The sequence below is a fragment of the Aotus nancymaae genome, unplaced genomic scaffold (genome assembly GCF_030222135.1).
Source record: "Aotus nancymaae isolate 86718 unplaced genomic scaffold, 86718_ANA_hifiasm-v0.15.2.pri h1tg000006l, whole genome shotgun sequence".
Classification (NCBI taxonomy): domain Eukaryota; kingdom Metazoa; phylum Chordata; class Mammalia; order Primates; family Aotidae; genus Aotus; species Aotus nancymaae.
Window position 1 is genome coordinate 51,762,415 of NW_026988417.1, and position 24,263 is coordinate 51,786,677.

Here is a 24,263-nt window from a genome sequence, read left to right on the forward strand (position 1 = left end):
CCTGTTTACTTTCCTCGCCCTTTCTGGCATGAGCCCGGTGGACTTCAGAGGGAGAGATTGCCTTTTGAGGGGCTCCAGACCCGTTGTGTTTGCTCTGCAGTGGAAAGTGGTTTAGCCAACACTCCCTCAGTTTGACTAGGGTAGGCTTCCAAGTCACAGGCTTCAGGGGACAATGATGAAGTCGAAGTCTCTTTTTGCTCATCTATCTAATGCTGGAATATTGGTTTTCCTCGTTTGTTCATATTAAGAAAAGGAATTAGGGAACGACAAATAAAGGAGCTGGAGGGGAAAACAGAATACCCGCCCTTTCCTCCATTCCCACGACGGACTCTTGCGTGGGGTGACCGATGCCTGAGTTTCACTATTCCTGAACTTGAGAACACCTGCTTCCAAGTGTTCTTGAGAAATTAAGAGGGCCGCTGGCGCTGTGACTAGGAAGAGGAACAGATGTGGGTGGAGAAAGCAAAAAGCTAATTGTGTTTCCCTTCCCAATGCTAGGATCCACAGCATGAGCAAGGGGGCCTTGAGAGTCGGCCTTCCCTGGACCAGAACGGACACCCAGGCGAGGACAAGCCAACGTGGCACGAAGAGGCACCCAATCCGATGGATTCCGAGGAAGAGAGAAGACGCCAAGAAGACTACTGGCGAGAACTGGAGGCCAAGTGCAAGCGGCAAAAAGCGGAAGCCGCCGAGAAGAGACGCCGGGAGGAGCAGCGGCTGCAGGCGCTGGAGAGCAGGCTTTGGGAAGAGAACAGAAGGCAGGAGCTCTTGGAGGAGGAGGGCGAGGGGCAGGAGCCGCCGCTAGAGTTGGAAAGGGCGCCGCGGGAAGAGCAGCGGCGGAGCCTGGAAGCGCCAGGTTGGGAGGACGCCGAGCGGAGGGAGCGGGAGGAGCGTGAGCGCCTGGAGGCTGAGGAGGAGCGGAGGCGTCTGCAGGCCCAGGCCGAGGAGAGGCGGCGGCTGGAGGAGGACGCCAGGCTGGAGGAGCGGAGGTGTCTGCAGACCCAGGCCGAGGAGAGGCGGAAGCTACAGGAGGACGCCAGGCTGGAGGAGCGGAGGCGTCCGCAGGCCCAGGCCGAGGAGAGGCGGCGGCTGGAGGAGGACGCCAGGCTGGAGGAGCGGAGGTGTCTGCAGACCCAGGCCGAGGAGAGGCGGAAGCTACAGGAGGACGCCAGGCTGGAGGATCGGAGGCGTCCGCAGGCCCAGGCCGAGGAGAGGCGGCGGCTGGAGGAGGACGCCAGGCTGGAGGAGCGGAGGTGTCTGCAGACCCAGGCCGAGGAGAGGCGGAAGCTACAGGAGGACGCCAGGCTGGAGGAGCGGAGGCGGCAGGAGGAGGAGGAGGAAGGAAGGCACGCAGAGGAGCTCAGAAGGCAAGAAGAGGAGGAGGCCGAGCGAAGGGAAGAGCTGGAACAGCAGGAAGAGGTACAGGGGCCGCCCGAGGCAGTGGAGGAGCTCGGGGAGGCCCGGCAGGGCCCGGAAGAGGAGGATCTGGAAGGAGAGGAGGAGCAGGGCCAGGCGCACCTGGAGGACGAAAGGGGCCAGCTCAGCGCACTTCTGAGCGACTTTGAGGAGAGCCCAGAAGAACAGGAACACCCGAAACCCGAAAGACAGAGAGAGCACTCCGAGGACCCAAGCATCTGCGAGGAGCAGAACCCAGAGGCCGAGCGGGCAAGAGAGCAGCAGCAGGAAAGGAGCGGGGATGTCCAGGGGCCTGATCATCCTGGGCCCGAGGAAGAGAGAGAAGAAGGGGACACAGAGTCTCCTTCGAAACCAGAGGGGACCGTGGAAGCCGCACAGCCTCCAGTGGAGAGGAAAGAAGCCGCCCTCCCTGAACAAGGCCGCAAGGTGGAGGAGCTGCGGTGGCAGGAGGTGGACGAGAGGCAGAGCATGCCCCGGCCCTACACGTTCCAGGTGTCCTCCGGGGGGAAGCAGATTCTCTTCCCCAAAGTCAACCTGAGCCCCGTAACGCCCGCAAAGGACATGGGGCTCACCAATGCCCCCCAGGAACCAAAGGCCCCCAAAGCCAGCCCGGTTGCGCACGCCCTGCCCTCGTCCCTGAGCGTCCCCCACACCGCCATTCTGGTCACTGGCGCGCAGCTCTGCGGCCCGGCCGTCAACCTGAGCCAGATCAAGGACACCGCATGCAAGTCGCTCCTGGGCTTGTCAGAGGAGAAGAGGCACGCGGACACCCCCGCTGCGGAGAACCTTCCCCGAGGCCCCGGCGACGCGCGGACGGGCAGCGGGAAGGCCAAGCCCCCCCAGGAGCCTCCCAGCAGCGCGGCCGCGCTCGCAGAATGGGCTTCCATTCGGTCCAGAATCCTGAAGAACACAGAGAGTGACCCGCGCAGCAGCGAGAAGGACCCATCTAGGCCCGGAGAGGAGCCCACTCCCAGGGGCCGGTGTGATTCCCGCGGGAACCTCCGGAAGACCCCGCCAGTCAATGCAAAGTTCTCTATTAAGCCTGCCTGGCAGAAGTTCTCCGATGGTGGCACGGAGACCTCCAGACAGAACACGGAAGCGGAAGGCATTCGAAAAAAACCCCTGCTGGGACCCGGCGAAGAGACAGCCCCCCAGCCTCCTCCTGCTGGTGTTCGCGAGCTCGGGAAGGGTCCGGAGAAGTCGGAGTTGCACCGGGAGCCCGCAGACGCCACCGAGGGATGCAAATTTGCCAAAGACCTCCCGTCTTTCCTTGTCCCAAGCCTTCCTTACTCTCCGCAGAAAGTGGTGGCCCACACAGAGTCCGCGACCTCATCGGACAGCGAGACCACAAACGTGATAGCAAAGCCAGACCCTGTGATGCCAGGTGGGGAGGAAAAAACCTCCCCGTTTGGAATAAAACTGAGAAGGACCAACTACTCCTTGCGCTTCAACTGCGACCAACAGGCCGAACAGAAGAAAAAGAAGAGGCACAGCAGCACCGGAGACAGCGTGGATGCAGGGCCGCCCGCAGTGGGGAGCGCCGGTGGAGAGAAAGAGACGGAGCGGGCAGCCCGTGGAGAGAAAGAGACGGAGGGTGTGTCCCTCAAGCATGGCCCATCCCTTCCCCAGGAGCGGAAGCAAGCCCCCTCCATCCGAAGGGACTCCGCTGAACCTCCCAGCAGCCGCTCTCCGCCTGTGGCCCAGCCTGGGCCCCCACCGGCTAGCAGCCAGACCCCGGCTCCAGAGCACGACAAGACGACAAACAAAATGCCATTGGCACAGAAGCCAGCACTGGCTCCCAAGCCCACCAGTCAGACCCCACCGGCATCCCCACTTTCCAAACTGAGCAGGCCCTACTTGGTAGAGCTGCTGTCTCGCAGAGCGGGGAGGCCGGACCCAGAGCCAAGTGAGCCGTCCAAGGAGGGCCAGGAGAGCAGTGATCGCCGGCCACCCTCACCCCCAGGCCCCGAGGAAAGGAAGGGACAGAAGAGGGACGAGGAGGAAGAGGCTACAAAGAGGAAACCTGCTTCTCCACCTCTGCCTGCCGCTCAACAAGTGAAACCTTCCCAAACACCCGAGGCCGGGAGGAAAGGTAGGTAGCTGCAGGGTGGGAAACTGCTGCCGGGCGAGTTGTCAGAGCAGGGCATCAAGAAGAGGTCCAGCCGGGCGTTGTGGCTCACGCCTGTAATCCCAGCACTTTGGGAGGCTGAGGCGGGCGGATCACGAGGTCAGGAGTTCTAGACCAGTCTGGCCAACATAGTGAAACCCCCGTCTCTACTAGATATACAAAACTTAGCTGGGCGCGGTGGCACATGCCTATAATCCCAGCTGTTCGGGAGGCTAAGGCAGGAGAATTGCTTGATCCAGGGAGGCGGAAGTTTCAGTGAGCCGAGATTGCGCCATTGCACTCCAGCCCGTGCAACAGTGCGAGACTCCGTTTCAAAAAAAAAAAAAAAAAAGAGGTCCACACGAGCGTTGGTGAGAATAATTATCCGACAACAATACAGGTTTGAAAAAGGAAAGTTTTATTAGTAAAGCAATGTAACGCCTCAGTGAGAGGACTGAGCGCCCTGGTGGATTTTCCTTAGGAGCGTTTATGAACCTTAAGTCGGGAGCTTAAGGGTAATTGGAAGGGTAATTTGGGCCACATTGGCCACGAAAGGCATGCTAAATGATTACTTTTATAGACATTTTGGCGCCTTAATATCAGCAAGGGTTGCAAAATGAGTTTTGGCATGGCATTCCAGAGATGTCTAGAGATTCTAGTTATAAAAGTTGAAAGGCCTGGAACCAAATGCCTGTGTTAGATACAAGGAAAGTTTCGTTGTGAATTCTCCAGATAAGGAGATTTGCCTCTGGATGGTCTGTTTGATGGTCACCAGGTGGTCTTTGCTCTCCTTGTCTGTCTCAGCTCATTGTCTGTGTCACTGCTAGAACCAGAAGTGCCCAATGCCAGAGGTAGCCAGTGGAGCTGGTGTTGGACACACCTTCATTAATGACAGGCTGGTGTGGGATTCCCAAAAGACACTCACTCATGAGTCATAGTAAGGCTCTTTACCTTTCACCCATTCTTTCAAATTTAGGAAATGCTGACCGACTCTGTAGTGTGACTGCAATTCACTCTTGATAATGATACTTATTTACACAAGGTGCCAACACTTAGGTGAATGCCTTTTCAATTGGCAGTAGAAATTGAGATAATAGTCCCTATGACTGAAGATGTCATTAACTATTTTGAAGGGGTCCTTGCAGTGATGACAAAACTGGAATATCCCCGACCAGTGTCCTTGCTGTGTCTCTGGGCAATAGTGACACCATGGTGGCAGGTTAGGGGTCGTTAGATGTCTCCATCAGGCCTATGGATCCTCTCCATGGGATAATTGACTGTCTCCATTTTATATAAAATGCTCTGCAGATGCAGCCTTGTGTCCCTCCATTCCCCCAGCTGTCACTGCAGAGCCCTCCTACAAAGAAATTTTGGAACAAGCCTTATCCCTGGAGGACCCTAATGTTTCTTCAGATTAAATGTTTGGGCCAGCAAAGCTGTCAGTTGGATTAGCTTTTGTGCCCCCAGAGAACCTTCATCTACTAGTTTTTCTTTTCTGTTATGCAGAGTATAGGAGGTAAAGTATGGGTCAAAGCCAAAAGTTATTCACATTTCCCAGAGAAATTGTCCCCTGAGGTTTCCTTGGGAGGGATCGTTTTCTCCTTTGTTCAAGTGTTTAGATTTGGGGTGATTTTTGCAGAGAAATGATTTGTTTCCTGCAGAGTGTTGGTCTGGTTACTTGCCTTTACAAAAGACCACACACATTCTTTTCATTTTATTATTTATTTATTATTATTATTATCTAGAGACAGGGACTTCCTACGTTGCCCAGGCTGGTCTGGAACTCCTGGGATCATGTATCCCTCCTGACTCAGCCTCCTGGTAGGTGAAACTGCAGGCTTGAGCCGCCGCACCCAGCTTGTTGTCCTTTTTAAATGGTCCGCCGCCTGACCCGGTTTCCTGGACAGACATGTAGATCAGCAATCTCTAGACCATTTCTCCCGAATGATTTCTCTTTGTCCTGCTGGATGAGGGGCCCATTTCTGGTTTTGCCATTAGCTATTGTGGCACTGGCTTTCATGGCATCGACAGATTCTCACAGCCTGGTCTGCTCTGTCACTTGCGTTCTCCAAAGAAGTCAGGCTTCTGCTCACTTCTTTCTCTTAGGGTTGTCCCCTTGATTATTATAATTTTCTCCCCAAATCTATTACTGTCCCTGTTTTCCTTCCCAGTATTCAGATTCTGGTCTGCCACACTCTGCTATTTGAATTTTTCTTGATTCCATAAAGAAAAAGCATGAAAGCAAGGATCACTGCCTCCATTCACTGGGGTTTTGTTATGCAGCTTGCTGCTGTTGGACAGGGCTGACCAAATTTGTTTGAACACCCCATCAGGATAAACATGTTGAGCATGGACCTCCAATTTATTTGTTGATTATATACATGTAGTACCATTGTTAGCTAAAACCCCGGAGCACCAGCTACACTTAGACTTAACAACAGTGGATCTAAATCTGCAGTTGCAAATCATGGTGCTATTTTTTATTCTCTTTGGCCAATTGCTTGTTGGATCTGATTTCTTCTTTAAGTGGCAGGCAAAGAGCTCATCAGCTCTGCTCTTTTCTCATACTTGAATTAGTAGTAGTATATTGTCTGCAGGACTCTCTTTATGCCATATGCCATTTGTCCATTGTGTAAGGGATCATTTAGTTAAAAGGAGACATAAACTCACCAAACTGCTAAATGCAAGAACTACTGAAAACAAAAAGCCCCCACCGCATGCAGCCCCACATAGCCTTCCCAGCTTCCCTGGAGATTCTTTAAACATAGCATTTGTTATACATGGCTTTTGAATATATGGGCTAAGGGGTCACTGCCAGATGGGGTATTAAGTATTAGAAAAGCTTGATTTTTGGCCAGGTGCGGTGGTTCATGCCTTTAATCCCAGGACTTTGGGAGGCCAAGGTGGGCAGATTGTTTGAGCCAACCAGGAGGTCAGGACCAGACTGGCAACGTGGCAAAACCCCGACTCTACCAAAAATACAAAAATTAGCTGGGCATGACACACACCTGTGGTCCCAGCTGTTTGGGAGGCTGAGATGGAGGATTGCTTTAGCCTACTAGGTCGAGGCTGCAGTGAGCTGTGATCTCACCATTGCACTCCAGCCTGGGTGGCAGAGTGAGACCCTGTCTCAAAGAAAAAAAAAAGAAAGAAAAGCTTGATTTTGTTTTTATCTTTATATTTAAAAATAGAGAAATAGAAATTCTAATCTTTATTTTTTCACTCCGGTGAATTGCCTTGAACATTTCCTTTGACATACACAACCTTTTTTGGAGACCAGTGCTTTATAAAGAGGTCTGTATTCACAAGGCTGGAGCCAGTGAGGACAAATACATAGGCTTGGAGATTGTTGACTCTGAATTTACCTAGTGGGATTAAAACAGCAATGATAATCTCTGTGTGCCTGTGCTATAAACGCTTTCGGGCCAGGCATGGTGGCTTACACCTATAGTCCCAGCACTTTGGGAGGCCAAGGTGGGCAGATCACTTGATGCCAGGAGTTCAAGACCAGCCTGGCCAACATGGTGAAACCCTGTCTCTACTAAAAATACAAAAATTAGCCAGGTGTGGTGGTGGGTGCCTATAATCCCAGCTACTCGGAGGCTGAGGCAGGAGGATTGCTTGAACCCAGGATGCAGAGGTTGCAGTGTGCCGAGACTGTGCCACTGCACTCTAGCTCTAGCCTGGGTGATAGAGCAAGACTCCATCTCAAAAAACAAAAACAACAACAAAACAAAAAACAAACCTTTCATTACACATAGCATCTCATTCTGAAATTCTAACCTACTTATGGTGCATAGAACAGAAACATAGTACCTCTTTCTCCAAGGAATGCCCTTTGGGAATAGTGACTAGAACCCTGTGATCCTTGCTCATTTCCCCAGAATTTGAAGAAGGCAACTTGGTGGACTATGATTCTCCTGTCCACTGAGTTTAGAATGAAAGAGAATGGGTTTCTATTGCAGCAAAATACATTTTTAATTAGGAATTTTGAACTCCTCAACTAGGTTATGCAATTGACTTCATCTTTCAAAACCTTGACTGTAATAAGAGATTTTACTGTGTTTGGATGATTTAAACACTAGTCATCCTTTGTGCTTCATCATTTACAAAGTTATGTATATCGTCTCCTTCAGTCCTCGTAGCACAGGTATAGGTAGGTAGTCTTGGCTCCATTTTACAGACATGGACAGCAGTATCTAAAAAGCTGAGTGACTTGCCCATTCCCCACAGTGGTAATGCCAGCACATGGAGTTCTTCCCTCGGTTAAATGGTTTTCCATCATCACAGCCCCATCATAGTGTGAGTGATGGTCCAGTGTTGAAGCTTCTGAATGTATACTCTTTGGTACGGGTGACTTCGCCGCCTTTGGTGCCTCACATGGAGATGGGGACGTCCTTCCATCAACTTCACAAAATAATGGCAGTAAACCTTCATGATCCCAAAGCAACCTTTGCCTTGGTAGCAGAAACCTGTCAGGCACTAGCCTCCCCGTGAGGTGGACTCAGTTATATATAAATTGGATCTGAATTCCACATTGTGGTCTCTCACTGCCAAGTCTTGTGTTTCTAAAAGAACCTCTTTAATAATTTGGGTCCCTTTTTGTTGCTGAATCCCAGTTGAGCTAAGCTTGGTCAGTGGACATTTCTCATACCAATTTTGCCAAATACCACATCTTGTCTGCTGTCTTTTAGTTTTCTTTGGTATTGGTAGATTTCTGCTGGTCTCTGAGGTTCTCTAGGCAATTGTGGAGGATAAACAGTTTTATTCTTCTTCTCCTATTTTTGAGAAATGTTAAGAGGAAGCATTCCTGTGGACCTGGGATTGGGGTAAAACACTGAGATGAAGGAGACCCCCAAAGCCACCTCAGCTTCTGCGTCCACACTGCACCTAGCTTTTCCAGTACTGCAACTGCCATCTTCCCACCTCCTCCTCCCCAGAGATTTCTTTTTTCAAATTAGCCAATTATAAATTTAATTAATAATACTTTAAAGGCATTTTGACCCTTGCAGTAAATAATAGTCTAAGTTGTTGGCAGGAAACTGGCTGTTTTTTTTTTTTTTTTTTTTACAATTTTTTTTTTTATTGCATTTTAGGTTTTGGGGTACATGTGAAGAACATGCAAGATTGTTGCATAGGTGCATACGTGGCAGTGTGATTTGCTGCCTTCCTCCCCTTCCCCTATATGTGGCATTTCTCCCCATGCTATCTCTCCCCAACTCCCCACCCCCACTGTCCCTCCCCTATTTCCCCCCAACAGACCCCAGTGTGTAGTGCTCCCCTCCCTGTGTCCATGTGTTCTCATTGTTCAACACCCGCCTATGAGTGAGAACATGTGGTGTTTGATTTTGTGTTCTTGTGTCAGTTTGCTGAGAATGATGGTTTCCAGATTCATCCATGTCCCTACAAAGGACGTGAACTCATTGTTTTTGATGGCTGCATAATATTCCATGTTGTATATGTGCCACATTTTCCCTGTCCGGTCTATCATTGATGGGCATTTGGGTTGGTTCCAGGTCTTTGCTGTTGTAAACTGTGCTGCTATGAACATTCGTGTGCATGTGTCCTTATAATAGAACGATTTATAATCCTTTGGATATATACCCAGTAATGGGATTGCTGGGTCAAATGGAATTTCTATTTCTAGGTCCTTGAGGAATCACCACACTGTCTTCCACAATGGTTGAACTAATTTACACTCCCACCAACAGTGTAAAAGTGTTCCTATTTCTCCACATCCTCTCCAGCATCTGTTGTCTCCAGATTTTTTAATGATCGCCATTCTAACTGGCGTAAGATGGTATCTCAATGTAGTTTTGATTTGCATTTCTCTAATGACCAGTGATGATGAGCATTTTTTCATCTGTTTGTTGGCCTCATGTATGTCTTCTTTTGTAAAGTATCTGTTCATATCCTTCGCCCACTTTTGAATGGGCTTGTTTGTTTTTTTCTTGTAAATCTGTTTTAGTTCTTTGTAAATTCTGGATATCACACCTTTGTCAGATGGGTAAGCTGCAAAAATTTTTTCCCATTCTGTTGGTTGCCGATTCACTCTAATGACTGTTTCTTTTGCTGTGCAGAAGCTGTGGAGTTTGATTAGGTCCCATTTGTCTATTTTGGCTTTTGTTGCCAATGCTTTTGGTGTTTTGGTCATGAAGTCCTTGCCTATGCCTATATCCTGAATGGTTTTGCCTAGATTTTCTTCTATGGTTTTTATGGTGTTAGGTCTTATGTTTAAGTCTTTAATCCATCTGGAGTTAATTTTAGTGTAAGGTGTCAGGAAGGGGTCCAGTTTCTGCTTTCTGCATATGGCTAGCCAGTTTTCCCAACACCACTTATTAAACAGGGAATCCTTTCCCCATTGCTTGTTTTTTCCGGTTTGTCAAAGATCGGATGGTTGTAGATATGTTGTGTTGCCTCTGAGGCCTCTGTTCTGTTCCATTGGTCTATATCTCTGTTTTGGTACCAGTACCATGCTGTTTTGATACTGGCTGGTTATTTTAGTGACCTTCCCAAGCAAGTTCAGATTGAATGTTTAGCCAGAATCAGAACTCCTTTTGGTATAATAGCTTTCCATAGAAATCATTTAGATCTTGGCAACTTGGTTTTTAGAAGTTTTCCAAAGAAGTGTTACAGGGCCCTTGAGTAAAACACAGGAACTCATGAAATTTCAGTGTAAAGCAGAATGTGTGAGATGATGAATTCTTTTTGATTTTCTGGTTAACTAAAGATGAATAAAAAACCCTTTCAATTTCAGTTTTGTTTTAAAATACTTCTAAAGTGTGTCAGTTTTCATTTCTGTGTTAGATCATAACTGAATCTTTATTTGATGATTTAGGGATATTGCAATGCCCCAGGCTCATTATGAATATGAATTCTCTTTATATAGTGTTGTAGATCTAAAGGATATAGAAAAATAAGCAGAATCTGCCCCCTGGTCCTTTTTGCTTGAATTCCTAATTAGAATTTATTTTGTCATCATCGGTCTTTCTTCTCATCTTGGAGTACAATATAAACTCCAGTTGACTGAGAGCCCTGGCATGAAGTTCTAGACTACCAAAGTGTAAACTTCTGTTGGATTTCAAAAACAATACTATAGTGAGCCCCTTTCCTTTGAGATAGTATGAGATTCAATACCAGAATGATTATCTCTGAACATACATAGTTTTACTTGAAGGAAAAGGAGATTCTTATCTCATAGGCATATAAGAACAGCTCACTTTTGTAGAGTGACTAGGATTTGCCAAGAACTGTTGTAAATGTTCTGGTTCCCAGGATCTCTTTTAATTTTCATGGCTAGCAAATAAGGCATGTGCCAATATCATCTCTACTTTTTAGATTAGAAAACTAAAGCTTAGAGAAGTTAAGTAGTTTTTGTAAGATCACCGAAGATCAAATCCAGGTCTGCTCAGTTTCAGAGCCTAGTACTCAACCTGTGACACCAACCTGCTCTGAGGTGTTTACCCCCAGTTACATAGGTGAGACTGTCAACCACAAGAAAAACCAAGACTGAAGTCAGAAGACCTATGTTCTAGCTTCAGCTGTGTACTAATTGTGAGTGACCATGGGCATGGCCTTTGGTGGCTGGAGTACTCACATCTATCAAATGAGCATAGTGGACCAAAATCATGGGCTTCCTACAGTGTTCCTCAGCTCTCCCATTAGGCAGAATGGTGCCCCTTTTTCATCTTTCCGGGAGTTCCACATAGTATATTCTTTGATTAAGGGGGAATAATGGTTCCATGGCTGAGAATAAATTTCATTTAAAGCAGTGAATTAGGGCCAGGCGCAGTGGCTCACGTCTGTAATCATAGCACTTTGGGTGGCCGAGGTGGGTGGATCACTTAAGGTCAGGAGTTTGAGACCAGCCTGGCCAACATAGTGAAACCCCATCTCTACTATAATTATAAAAATTATCCAGGTGTGGTGGTGGGTGCCTGTAGTCCCAGCTACTCAGAAGGCTGAGGTAGGAGAATCGCTTGAATTCAGGATGCGGAGGTTGCAGTGAGCCAAGATTGCACCACTGCTCCAGCCTGGGTGGCAGTGAAAGACTCTGCCTCAAAAAAAAAAAAAAGGAATGAATTAAAAAAAGAACAACAATGAACCAAAAATGAACCAAATACCTATCTGGATCCGCTAGAGGCCTGAGCTTTTATGACCCTGGAGATTTATTTTAGTTTTTTCTAACAGAGTAACTTCTTTCATTTCTAAGGAAGACAAATGCCCTCGCTTTTCCGGTGATGACACATATTACCTTCCCACCCAGTGGAGCCACTCAGGCATCAGCGCAGAGCTTGTGCTAGTAAGGGACCAGCTGAATATGCCATAGGCTTATTAATATGTCACAAGTTTTAGGGGTGCGGAACTGAGATAAGTCAGCAATTAAGTTCACTGCAAACCGGCCTTTGTCTTTTTCCACACAGAAAAGCCGATGCTTCAGAGCAGGCACTCTTTAGATGGCTCCAAACTTACAGAGAAAGTGGAAACTGCGCAGCCGCTGTGGATAACATTAGCACTGCAAAAGCAAAAGGGGTTTCGGGAGCAGCAGGCAACGCGGGAGGAGAGGAAGCAAGCCAGAGAGACCAAACAGGCAGAAAAGTTCTCCAAAGAAAATGTGAGTAGCCTGGGCTTCAGCTGTGATTCTGCCTTCTTGTGCTTGACTCTCTTTTCGGTCACAGGGATACAAAACAAAAGGCTAGCTGGGGTGGTGGAAAATACTTAGAGAGGGCCGAGCAGTAAATAAACTGACCACCATTAAACCAGGGAAGCGTTTTCAGTGTGAAATTGGGTTTGGTTTCTTTACGCTCTTAGGTTAACCTGATTTGCCATAATCCATGATGTGCTCACAGCAGTGATATACAACAGTTATATGAGAAACACAAACATTTCGCAAGGAAACCATGGGCCTCGTTCTGTGGCCTGACGTTATAGTCAGTTTGATGGGGCTCTTCTGGGAAAGTAACTTCCCCTGTTAGGCACACTGGCTCTGAGTTGCTCCCTCACTGGTAGCCAGGGTTGAACATACATGGCTCATAAGTGTAATCCAGCCCACTGTTGGGAGCAGAGGTCAGGGGCTGGCAGGCAGAAGCCCCGAAGGCCTGCAGGGTCAGTCTTTCCATGTCTTAGGTTGAAAACATGCTTTCCATGACTGTCTCTGCGCACGCAGGTCAGTGTCAGCCCACAGCCTGGAAGCAGCAGTGTCAGCAGAGCAGGTTCCCTGCACAAGTCTGCTCCACCGGAAGAGAAGAGGCCCGAGACTGCAGTGTCCAGGCTTGAGCGCAGAGAACAGCTGAAAAAGGCCAACACGCTTCCTACATCTGTGACAGGTAGAGAGCAGGTCCATTGCTTTTTAACTGTAGTTCCAGGTTTCTCTTTGTAGAGCGTGCTTTCTATCCTACAGTATAATGACTGGCAGAGCACCTCAGGCATTTCAAAGCACAGGCTGTCTCATAACCTCATTCATAAATGTTGACACTGATTAAGCTCATCTGATAAAGACCACCAGGAACCCACTATCAGTGGCGAGTTGGTGAATACTTAACAGTTAGCTCTTCAGGGGATAGAGAGACTTCTGTTTAGAGGATCTTCAGTTTTTCATAGTGTAAATACTCCCACCATGGCTCACTACATTTGTGAACATTTAGCACAGCAGCATGAGCATCTCCAGCACCCACTGCCTATATTCTGACAAAGTTGGGTTTATTAACTTACAGAAGAACCTTCTAAACAAGGGAGGAGACAAAATTATAGTAGGACTTGGGGTAAAGAGTGAAGTTTAGGTAAAATTTAAATGGAGTAGCATTTTAATAAGCTCAAAGCAAAGTCAGGGTGTACATAAACATAAAGGAGATAATACCAAGACTGAGCTGAAAAGTATGCTCAGGGTCCTGCTTCCTTTAAAACTACAAAGTTAAGATAAATGTGTGAAATGTTTGAGGTCATGGATATCCCACTTACCCTAATTGATCATTACACATTATTTACATATATCAAAATACCACTTGCACCCCCAAAATATATACAAGTATGATCATATATGTATATATCTCTCTCTATATATATATAATACAGGAAAGAAAGATAAATATGGGCCAGGTGTGGTGGCTCACGCCTGTAATCCCAACACTTTGGGAGGCCAAGGCAGGCAGGTTGCTTGAGTCCAGGAGTTGAAGACTAGCCTGGGCAACATGGTAAAACCCCGTGTCAGCTAAAAATACAAAAATTAGCCAGGTGTGGTGGTGCACACCTGTAGTCCCACCTACTTGGGAGGCTGAGGTGGAAAGATTGCTTGAGCCCAGGAAGTGGAGGTTGCAGTGAGCTGAGATCATGCCACTGTGCTCCAGCCTGAGCGACAGAGTATCTGAAAAACAGAAAAGAGGAATGTGTAAAATGTTGTATCTGAAAACTGCTACCCGGAGCTCCGTACCCAGGTTGGAAATGGAAACTGCATCTCTGTGTCATGGTGACATGTGGCTCAGATGCTCCAGTTTAAAGTGAGATGGTCTCTTCTCACTGATGTGATTTCACACAGCAGGTTTCTGATAGTCTGTGGCTTTACAGAGTAAGGTTTCTCAGAACAGCATCCTTGATATTAATTAACAACAGCAATTTTTATATGTTCATAACATGTAAGAGGTGCACATTTAGAAAATATTCTTTATTGGGTTAAAAGGTAAAATGATCTGATAGTATCCAGCTATCTCCTTATTACCAATCACTTGGAGGATGGATGACTCTGAACAAGCTCCCTCCCAGGGGTTAATAGGGCATCTGTTTTTCCCCCCAGGCTACACTGTTCCCCAAAGGGCATCTAATCTCTAGACCTAGGTTTTTCTATGCCTTGGCTGTCTGAGGTCAGGAAATATTAAGAGGTCTCACTATTAAAGATATATTTACCAGCCAGATGCAGTGGCTCACGCCTGTAATCCCAGCACTTTGGGAGGCCGAGGCAGGTGGATCACAAGGTCAGGAGTTCAAGACCAGCCTGGCCAAACATTGTGAAACCCCATCTGTACTAAAAAAAAAAAAAAATACAAAAATTAGCCTGGCACAGTGGCTTATGCCTGTAGTCCCAGCTACTTGGGAGGCTGAGACAGGAGAATCACATGAACCTGAGAGGTGGAGGTTACAGTGAGCTGAGATTGCACCACTGCACTCCAGCCTGGGCAACAGAGCAAGACTCCATCTCAAAAAAAAAAAAAAAAAAAAAGGTATATTTACTACTGGTGAAGTGAGGAAGCTTTATATTTGTTTTTTTGTTTTGTTTTTTTGGGACAGAATCTATCTCACTCTGTTGCCCAGGCTGGAGTGCAGTGGTGCAATCTCAGCTCACTGCAACCTCAACCTCCAAAGTAGCTAGGATTACAGGCACACGCCACCACACCCGGCTAATTTTTGTATTTTTAGCAGAGACAGGGTTTCATCACGTTGGCCAGGCTGATCTGGAACTCCTGACCTCAAGTGATCCACCCACCTCAGCCTCCCAAAGTGCTGGGATTACAGACATGAGCCACTGTGCTTGGCCCAAAGCTTTATATTTGAAAACCACTTCAGAATACTGTGTAATTTCTTAAGAACCTCATAGGCATTTTGTCATTTGATTTTACTCATAGGAATTAAGAGTTCTGCCTTTTAGAACTAGAGAAAGAGAGAGAGAATGAATTTCTTTCAAAATACAGTGAAAGTCCCAAAGTCAAAGAGGTCACATCTTTCTCTGCCTGATTTCTCAGAAGTATTAAAGGGTTAATGCAACTCGGAGTGGCTCCAGCTTAATAAAGCAAGTTTTTGTTCTGAAGTATTTGTCTTCTCAGTATTTCCTGAGTTCTAGAAGCATATGTGTAAGGCGTTGCCATAGGCACTAAATATGACCCAAAGATAAGACAAGCACCTTCTCAATAAAGAAAGTGATACAGTACAAAGGAACTGTGAGACAAGGATGAAAGTCATGGGAGCTCGCAGCATCTGTGAGACTCAGAGGTAGAGCCACCCAGTGGATGCTTTTGTGGGGAAGGTAGCTTTTTTTTTTTTTTTTGAAATGGAGTCTCACTCTCAGCTGGGCTGGAGTGCAGAGGCGCAACCTTGGTTCACTGCAACCTCCATCTCCAGGGATCAAGTGATTCTCCTGCCTCAGCCTCCTGAGTAGCTGGGGTTACAGGTACCTGCCACCAAGCTTGGCTACTTTTTTATTTTTAGTAGAGATGGGGTTTCACCATGTTGGCCAGGCTGGTCTCAAATTCCTGACCTCAAGTGATCCTCCCACCTTGACCTCCCAAAGTACTGGGATTATAGGATTTACATGAGCCACCGTGCCCAGCCAGGAAGGTAGCTATTAACCTTACCAGCTTGATAGATCCAGACTGCTGGGTTGATATTTTTCTTCATGGAATTGACTGGTTATCATGCAGGCATAGCTTCTGTATACAGATTAGGCCTCTGGAAATTCTTTGAAATTAGAACTGACTACATCTTGGTTGTTGTAATTCTGCGTGCAAGAGTTATAACCACATAGCTTGCTTTCCTTCATTCTCACTGAGGAGGTCCAGGAACTTGCCTCTCTGTGTTTCACTGGATTTTCTTTTTTCACTCTCACACTTACGATAAATCAGAATATGACTGGGGTAGGGGGTGTTGGAGAGATGTTCATCAGAGGATACAAAATTTCAGTTAAATAAGAGGAATAAGTTCAAGAGACCTAAGAGAGTAGATTTTAAATGCTCTCACTGCAAAAATGATAACTGTGAGGTTTTGTATATTTTAGTTAGCTAGATTTAGCCATTTCACAGTGTATATGTATTTCAAAACATAATGTTATACGTGACAAATACAGTTTATTAATTTTTAAAAAGTTTGTAGTGTGGCTGTGAACTTACTCTCTTTTCCTTTTTCTTCAAAACAAAACCCAGTGGAGATATCTGATTCGGCTCCCCCAGCACCACTGGTGAAAGAAGTCACCAAGAGGTTCTCCACCCCGGATGCTGCCCCTGTGTCAACAGAACCAGCCTGGCTGGCTTTGGCCAAAAGGAAAGCAAAGGCTTGGAGCGACTGCCCACAGATCATTAAGTAAAGAGTGACTCTCACCTATCCCTACTGCCAGTTCTTGGCTCCTCTCTTGCCCTTTTTTTAATTTATTTTTTATATGGGGTAACAAAATAAAGCTAGGGAAAAGCAGCATGTTGTTTTATAGGCTCTAAAATAATGTTGAGACACTGAACTGGTGGTGTTCATTGTAAAGAGTGGATTTGCACAACCCTAGGTCCTGGTGCCTTGAGCTCCTCCTAGTTCTCAAGAGAAAATTCCGTCCACAGGACCACATGAAGCAAAATCTCTAAGCTAAGAACTCCTCATGAGAGCCTGCCATGCCCATTCTATGGCCTTGCACACACACTCACCCACACACCATTCAGAACATGTACTTTTGCCAACCTTTTGTAATGGTTTTTTTGATTCTATGCACTAATTTTCTTTGTCCAAAACATTTACTCTACCCTATGTTTGGGCATGTTTATCCTTTCTGCAGTAGTGGTGAAAGGATCATATATAGCTAAAAGCAAGAATGTCCATTCTCCTGAATGCAGTGAGTAACTGGGAATCACAAGGAACATTCTGGCTCCCAACTGTGCCCATGTTAGTTTTCATGAGTTTTCCCTACTCTGAAGCTGTAACACAGAAGGCACATCCATTCACACTGGTACCGCACTGTGGATTCACAGTGTGAGGCCCCATTATTCCAATACCCTCCTTAAGGACATGTGAAGCATTTGGCCCAGTTGACTCCTAGAGAACATTTTAATTTAATGTAGTGAAGAAAGGAAATTCTAGATCAGAGCTTCAAGTTCCCTTTCTGTCTCTTGAGAATCTCCATGTAGGGCAGTGGTTCTTATGATGTGTAGGCTCTCTCCGAGGCCTACTGAATCAGAGCCTGTGGGGACTGGGCCAGGAATATATATTCTGGCAAAATCTCTTCAGATAAATTCTGATAGATCCCAAAGGTTAAGAACTTTGGGAAACACTGATCCTAATGTAATCTAGTTTTTCAGACTCTGAAGGGGAGGCTCATTCCCTTAAAAAGCAACAGTGAGATAGGAAAAATAGTAACGCCCCAAGCCAGCCATTTATTACAAGAAACAACAGGTTATTGGCATTACATGTTTGAAAATTCCCTTTGGTCTTCAGGGAAAATTAACAGAAAGCCAAGATTTGGAGACTTTATAATAAGGACTTCCTGCAGAAAGTCTTTTCTTTACTGTTATAGTTGAGTAATTCATATTTAGAGTCAAATGTCCAGTAGCATTTCTAATTTTGAGCATTCACCTTGCTACCTTTAAAAAACATCTGAGTTTTGGCCGGGCGCGGTGGCTCACGCCTGTAATCCCAGCACTTTGGGAGGCCGAGGCGGGTGGATCACGAGGTCAAGAGCTCGAGACCATCCTGGTCAACATGGTGAAACCCCGTCTGTACTAAAAATACAAAAAATTAGCTGGGCATGGTGGCGCGTGCCTGTAGTCCCAGCTACTCAGGAGGCTGAGGTAGGAGAATTGCCTAAACCCAGGAGGCGGAGGTTGCGGTGAGCTGAGATCGCACCATTGCACTCCAGCCTGGGTAAGGAGCGAAACTCCGTCTCAAAAAAAAAAAAAAAAAATCTGAGTTTTAAGTGGCCTTTTTATCATACACATGTACATTCAAAGAAGGGACTTGGCAGTTTAAAAGCCACATATATTTACTTTTAGTTCCCTAAATTTACTTTACATGAAACATAGACATACCAGCAAACTCATACATTGCTAGTGCTAACCTTCTATTTCATGATGTTGGCATATTCCCCTTTTCTTAGATTCTTACTCCAAAATATAGGTACAAATCCTTTGCAGTGTGCAGAGAAAATTACATCCTTTTTCCTCTCCTACAAAAACATGCTTTATTAGTATCCATCATTACTTTCCTTTATGCTCACTCAATATGCAGTATGCTGTTATTCTACCATGTACCTTAAATAAAGGATGACAGCAAAGTTATTTACCATATAGAAACTGTTTTCTTTCTAGAAATGATGGCTCAGCCCCACTGTAGCAGCTGGCATGTGTGGTCAAGTGGATAGTTGTACTCTTGCAAGTGGATTTAATATTATATATACTGGACCTTCAGACTGTTAAAAATCAATGTAACTTTTTTTTATTGCTATGGCAAGCAATTAGTATTTCACTGCACGTCTTCCACACTAATGTTCATTTCTAAGTCTTATATGTAGGCATTTGTTAGTTCCAATGATTTCCTCACTAATATAACACTTTTTAATAGGAATCTTTCCACCTAGAGCCCTGGAATGATAATGCTACAGTAATTCTTCTGAATTGACTTTTTCTTTCATCCTGTCAGCTTGACATTATCCCAGTAATGGCAGGGAACAGGTGAAGTAAGATCAGTGACAAAGAATGGTAGATGTGTCAGCTTTGTATTGGCTCGGCTATCACTGTGCCCATACAAAGTAGGCGAAATACCTCAGTTAAAATTTTTCCACCAAAGTCTTTAAAAGAAGAGTATACTAAAGGGCAGTCACAGTACTTCTAACAGCTTCTAAAGAGTACATGTTTAACATTTCATTTCAAAATCATCCCAAATTTGCACTAAATACCAAGGAAGTGTTATTTTGCTTTAGTTGTGTTGCAGTTTTCTGAGCAACGAACTATGGGGAAATTCTGTAAAAACATATAAAAAGTTAAAGACTTTTTTTTAAATGAATGATTACTATGTTAAATGCAAGCTTTTTTTTTTTTTAAACAAACATACACTTCTCCTGGCAAGGTTATAGATGATTAACCTCTGTTCATAGACTTACATATAGAACTAGAGGATTTTTTGTTTACTTTTTTAATTTTTCAAGTGCAATTGTTTCTTACACAAACATTATTAATTACTATTATCATTTAGCCAGTTATCTGCAAATGTATAGTATGTATTGTCTCTTCTTGTGACGTTTAGTTTAATTGCTTATTTTAAAGCAGAAACATTAGTTACAAGTGTCTTACAATATTTTTACTGACAGTAAAGTTGTAGAGACTTAATGAAAATACCTTAGTGTGATTTTAATATAATTTGGATATTTCGGTTGTATAAAGTTTAATGTAAAATGTCCATTATTGAAGGGAAAAGATCTTTCAATAAAAGATACCCACGAGATCTTCGGCACTGCTGGAATTTGATTTCGATGACCATCTACAAAACAGTCTCATATTTACATAGCGTTTTTTGAACAAGAACATCTTGAAGGTGATATTTATTATATTTTTTGCTAGATATTTGTAGCGAAAAATAATGAAGAGGGGCAAATAAAATGTTCGTCTCAATCCTAAATTGGAGTTGAATAGTCTGGGTCTCAGACAAAAGGATTGTACGGCCTCCTCACAGCATGGGCTACGCAGCAGCAGCAACAGCAGCAGCAGCAACTGAGAACACGTGAGAATTGCAGCTTATGACCACACACCAGACACACTGACTCACAGGGCCAGACCCTGGTGAAATGAAAAGTGAGTTAGGCATGTGAGCACTTGCCTTGGCTTCCAGAAAACCCAGTGATCAAGAGAAATACTATTTTAATGCAGTGTTTTTTAAAAATCAATATTAATGCAAAATAAACATCAAACCCATTCCATGATGAGCAAAAGATCAAAATTTTAAGGAAAGGGCATTGCTAGGAACAATGAATCCATGAAATCACCACATATAAACAAACATGAAATTGTACTGTGTGGCGGGGGGAGGGGACATGTGTGTATTTTGGTCTACATTAGTACTTCATTTAAAAATATTAAATAAGGAATGTAATTCGATAACTAGATCCTACCTTTGAAAACCTTTTGCCATGAAAGGCAAATTCATGTAATGACGTATTATATAAAGACTGTTTTTAACCCGCTAAGTACATGCTGATCCTTTTTTCCCCCACAGGTATCTTGTTTTTTTTAAAGAAAAAAAACATAAAATTAGCTTAATGTATTAGGGTTCCCCATAGAAACAGAGTGATTGATGAGGAGAGATGTATTATGGAAATTGGCTTAAGTGATTATGGAGGCTGAGAAGTACCACCATCTGCCATTTGCAGGCTGAAGACCCAGGAAAGTGGTCCAAAGGCTTCAGAACCAGGAGCTGTGATGTCCAAGGGCAGGAGCAGATGGATACATCTCAGCAAGAAGAGAACATCTGCCCCTCCTCTACCTTTTCGTTCTATTCAGGCCCTCATCAAATTGAACGATGCCACCCACACTGGCACACTGGTGAGGGAGGGTCTTCTTCTTTACTCAGTCTACTGATGATTTAAATTTAAATGCTAATCTTTTCCAGAAACAGCCTTACAGACACACCCAGAAATAATGTTTTACCAGCTATCCAGACATCCCTTAGCCAGTCAAGCTGACACATAAAGTTAACCATCACACCTAATTAAACAAAAGTCCTGCTAAAACTAAATATATTAATGATGTGTTTTGCTCTCTGACTCCTTGTAAAAGCTTCTGTTGTTCCTATGGGATGGAAAACACTGTTCTCCAATCAAGTGTAGTAGACAAATTTCTGTTTCTTAGCCAAAATATAATCTTTAATATAAAATAAGTCTACCCAGATGCTCTATCATCATAAAATATTTTCAAACAGCTCATATTTGTTATATAAATAAGGACCGTATTTGATTATTTTTGATTGCCACCCAATAAATCCAGACAATAAACATAATTATTTCTACACCCAATAATGAGCATTGATTCCAGGACCACAGGAGAAGAGAATACTTCTCCAGGAAGTTCATAAACACTTTGCAATTGTCCACTCTGAGATTCCAAGATCCATAGTTTCCCATCAGTAGATGCTGCTGCCAGCAACATTTCATTGCTGCCATTGTAGCTATGGAAAGCAAACGGTGTTGCATAGACCCTTGAAGTAGTTTCAAATTTCCACTGCAGGTGACCTTTCATGTTACAACAGTAGATAAAGCAATCATGGGAACCAAAAAATATTTTTTGCTCTGATGGTGAGGTACACGGGGATGAAAAGATTGGTCCACTGGTAGAGAACTGCCAAACCTATAAAGAGAAATAAAAATAAATATAATTCATTCATCTAATTGCACCAATTCTCCCTTAAAGCTCTATGAGGTTCTTAATGCAAATCTAAGAGACATCATAGGCTATTTGAATGGTAACTATACACAGAAAAAAATGGCTTTTTCTGAAAAGCAGCAATCTCATACTAGACCTCTGTCTCAGTAGTAAAATCCAAGACAAAATGTACTAGAGTGTTATTATTATGATTCACTGATGTGCATAATAAGTAAAATTAATTTTGAACCCCATTCAAGAGTTAGCATTATTCAGAGACACTGAGTTCAAAGTTAACACTACATTGAGTTTTCAGTGTATCTTAAAAGCTGAGCCAGGCATGGTGGCTCACGCATGTAATCCTGACATTTTGGGAGGCCACAGCAGGCAGATCACCTGCAATCAGGAGTTCAAAACCAGCCTGGCCAACATGGTGAAACCTTGTGTCTATTAAACATAAAAAAAAATTAGCCAGGCAAGGTGGCACCCACCTGTAGTCCCAGCTACTGGGCAAGCTGAGGTGGGAGAATCACTTGAACATGGGAAGTGGAGGTTGCAGTGAGTCAAGATCATGCTACTACACTCTACCCTGGGCAACAGAGTGAGACCCTGTCTCAAAAAAAAATAAAAATTTGAGACCACTTTTCAATGTATCTTATCACACACAAACTGTATATTCTTTTTTCCAAATGCAGGAAAAAAGATTTAATTGGGCTGAAAGGAAGAGTTTATGTGCAATGATAAAAAGTTATGAGTTGTGGCTGGGCACAGTGGCTCACACCTGTAATCCCAGCACTTTGGGAGGCTGAGGCGGGTGGATCACCTGAGGTCAGGAGTTCAAGACCAGCCTGGCCAATATGGTGAAATCCCATCTCTACTAAAAAGACAAAACTTAGCTGGGCATGGTGGTGCACACCTGTAATCCCAGCTACTCAGGAGGCTGAGGCAGAAGAATGGCTTAAACTCAGGAGGCAGAGGTTTCAGGGAGCCCAAATTGTGCCAGTGCACTCCAGCCTGGGAATCAGAGCAAGACCCCATCTCTAAAAATAAAAATAAAATTCATATGGAATCAAAAAAGGCCCAGAATAGCCAAAGCAATATTGGGTAAAAAGTACAAAGCTGGACACATCACAGTAACTGACTTCAAAATACAGCTAAAGTAGCCAAAACGGCACTGTAGTGGTATAAAAATAGATCAATGTAATAGCATGGAGAACCTAGAAATAAATCCACATAGTTACATCCAACTGAGTTTTGACAAAGGTGTCAAAAACGCATAATGGGGAAAGGACACCCTCTTCAATAAATGGTGCTGGGAAAACTGGATCTCTACATGTAGAAGAATAAACTGGAACTCTCTCTCTTACTGTATATAAAAATAAACTCAAGATAGATTAAAGACTTAAATAGAAGACCCAAAACTAGTTAAAACTACTAGAAGAAAACATAAGGGAATCACTTCAGGACATTGGTCTAAGCAAAACTTTTATGGCTAAGACCTAAAAAGTATAGGCATCAAAAACAAAAACAGTTAAGTGAGACTAAATTAAGCTAAAAAGCTTCTGCCCAGCAAAGGAAACAGCAGAGTGAAGAGACAGTCTGTAGAATGGGAGAAAATATTTGCAAACTATTCATTGAGCAAGGGACTAATATCTAGAATATAAGGAACTCAACACAGCAGTAAACAAATATAAAATCCTATTAAAAAGTGGGCAAAGGAGATGAATAGACATATCTCAAAAGAAGACATACAGATGGCTAACAGGTATATGAAAATAACAAGCAACATCACTAATGATCAGGGAAATGCAAATCAAAACCACAATGAGATATCATCTTACCCAGTTAAAATGGCTATTATTAAAAGAACGTAACATGCTGGCAACGATGTGGAGAAAAAGGAACTTAACAGTGCTGGTGGGAATGTAAATTAGTGCAGCCATTATGGAAAACAGTATGGAGATTTCTCAAAAAACTAAGAAGAAAACTCATGTGATCCAACAATCCTACTACTTTTTACCCAAACGACAAGATATCAGTTTATCAAAGCACCCATCTCCCATGTTTACTGCAGCACTACTCACAATAGCAAAGATATGGAATGAACTTAAGTGTCCACCAATGGATGAGTGGATAAAGAAAATGTAGTATATATAGATGCAGTGAAATACTATTAGGCCATAAAAAAACAATGAAATCATGTCATCTGCAGCAACATGGATGGATAACATGGGTCATAAAGACAAATATTGCATGTTCTCACTCATGTGAGAGCAAAAAAGTTGATCTCATGAAGGAATAGAATAGAATAATAGAAGTTGGGGCCGGGTGTGGTGGCTCATGCCTGTAATCTTTTTGGGAGGCTGAGGCAGGTGGATCACTTGAGGTCAGGAGTTTGAGACCAGCCCGGGCAATATAGTGAAACCCCATCTCTACTAAAAATACAAAAATTAGCCAGGCGTGGCAGCACACACCTGTAGTCCCAGCTACTTGGGAGGCTGAGGCAGGAGAACTGCTTGAACCTGGGAGGCAGAGGTTGCAGTGAGCCAAGATTGCACCACTGCACTCCAGCCTGGTGATAGAGTGAGACTGTGTCTCAAAAGGAAAAAAAAAGAAGTTGGGGTGGGTTGGGTAATAAAAAAATTTAAAAACAGGTA

At 44.4% G+C, this 24,263-nt stretch overlaps 2 protein-coding genes across 10 annotated transcripts in view; one reads left to right on the top strand and one right to left on the bottom strand.

Moving 5' to 3' along the window:
- The window catches only part of CRACD (capping protein inhibiting regulator of actin dynamics), a 157,936-nt gene extending 138,240 nt beyond the window's left edge, over nt 1-19,696 (top strand). For all 5 annotated transcript variants that reach the window (XM_021670341.2, XM_021670342.2, XM_021670343.2 and 2 more), the window contains 4 exons: nt 499-3,508; nt 11,947-12,137; nt 12,690-12,849; nt 16,426-19,696. In XM_021670341.2, the coding sequence (XP_021526016.2) occupies nt 499-3,508; nt 11,947-12,137; nt 12,690-12,849; nt 16,426-16,586 (3,522 nt within the window). In that variant the 3' untranslated portion in view covers nt 16,587-19,696. The remainder of the gene's footprint in view (nt 1-498; nt 3,509-11,946; nt 12,138-12,689; nt 12,850-16,425) is intronic.
- AASDH (aminoadipate-semialdehyde dehydrogenase) overlaps nt 18,580-24,263 on the bottom strand; it is a 44,449-nt gene continuing 38,765 nt past the window's right edge. For 3 of the 5 annotated variants that reach the window (XM_021670338.2, XM_021670337.2, XM_021670339.2), the window contains one exon: nt 18,587-21,591. In XM_021670338.2, the coding sequence (XP_021526013.1) occupies nt 21,202-21,591 (390 nt within the window). In that variant the 3' untranslated portion in view covers nt 18,587-21,201. Of the gene's footprint in view, nt 21,592-24,263 lie in introns of all 5 variants that reach the window. The other 2 variants (XM_021670340.2, XM_012441060.3) reach the window with 2 other exon arrangements.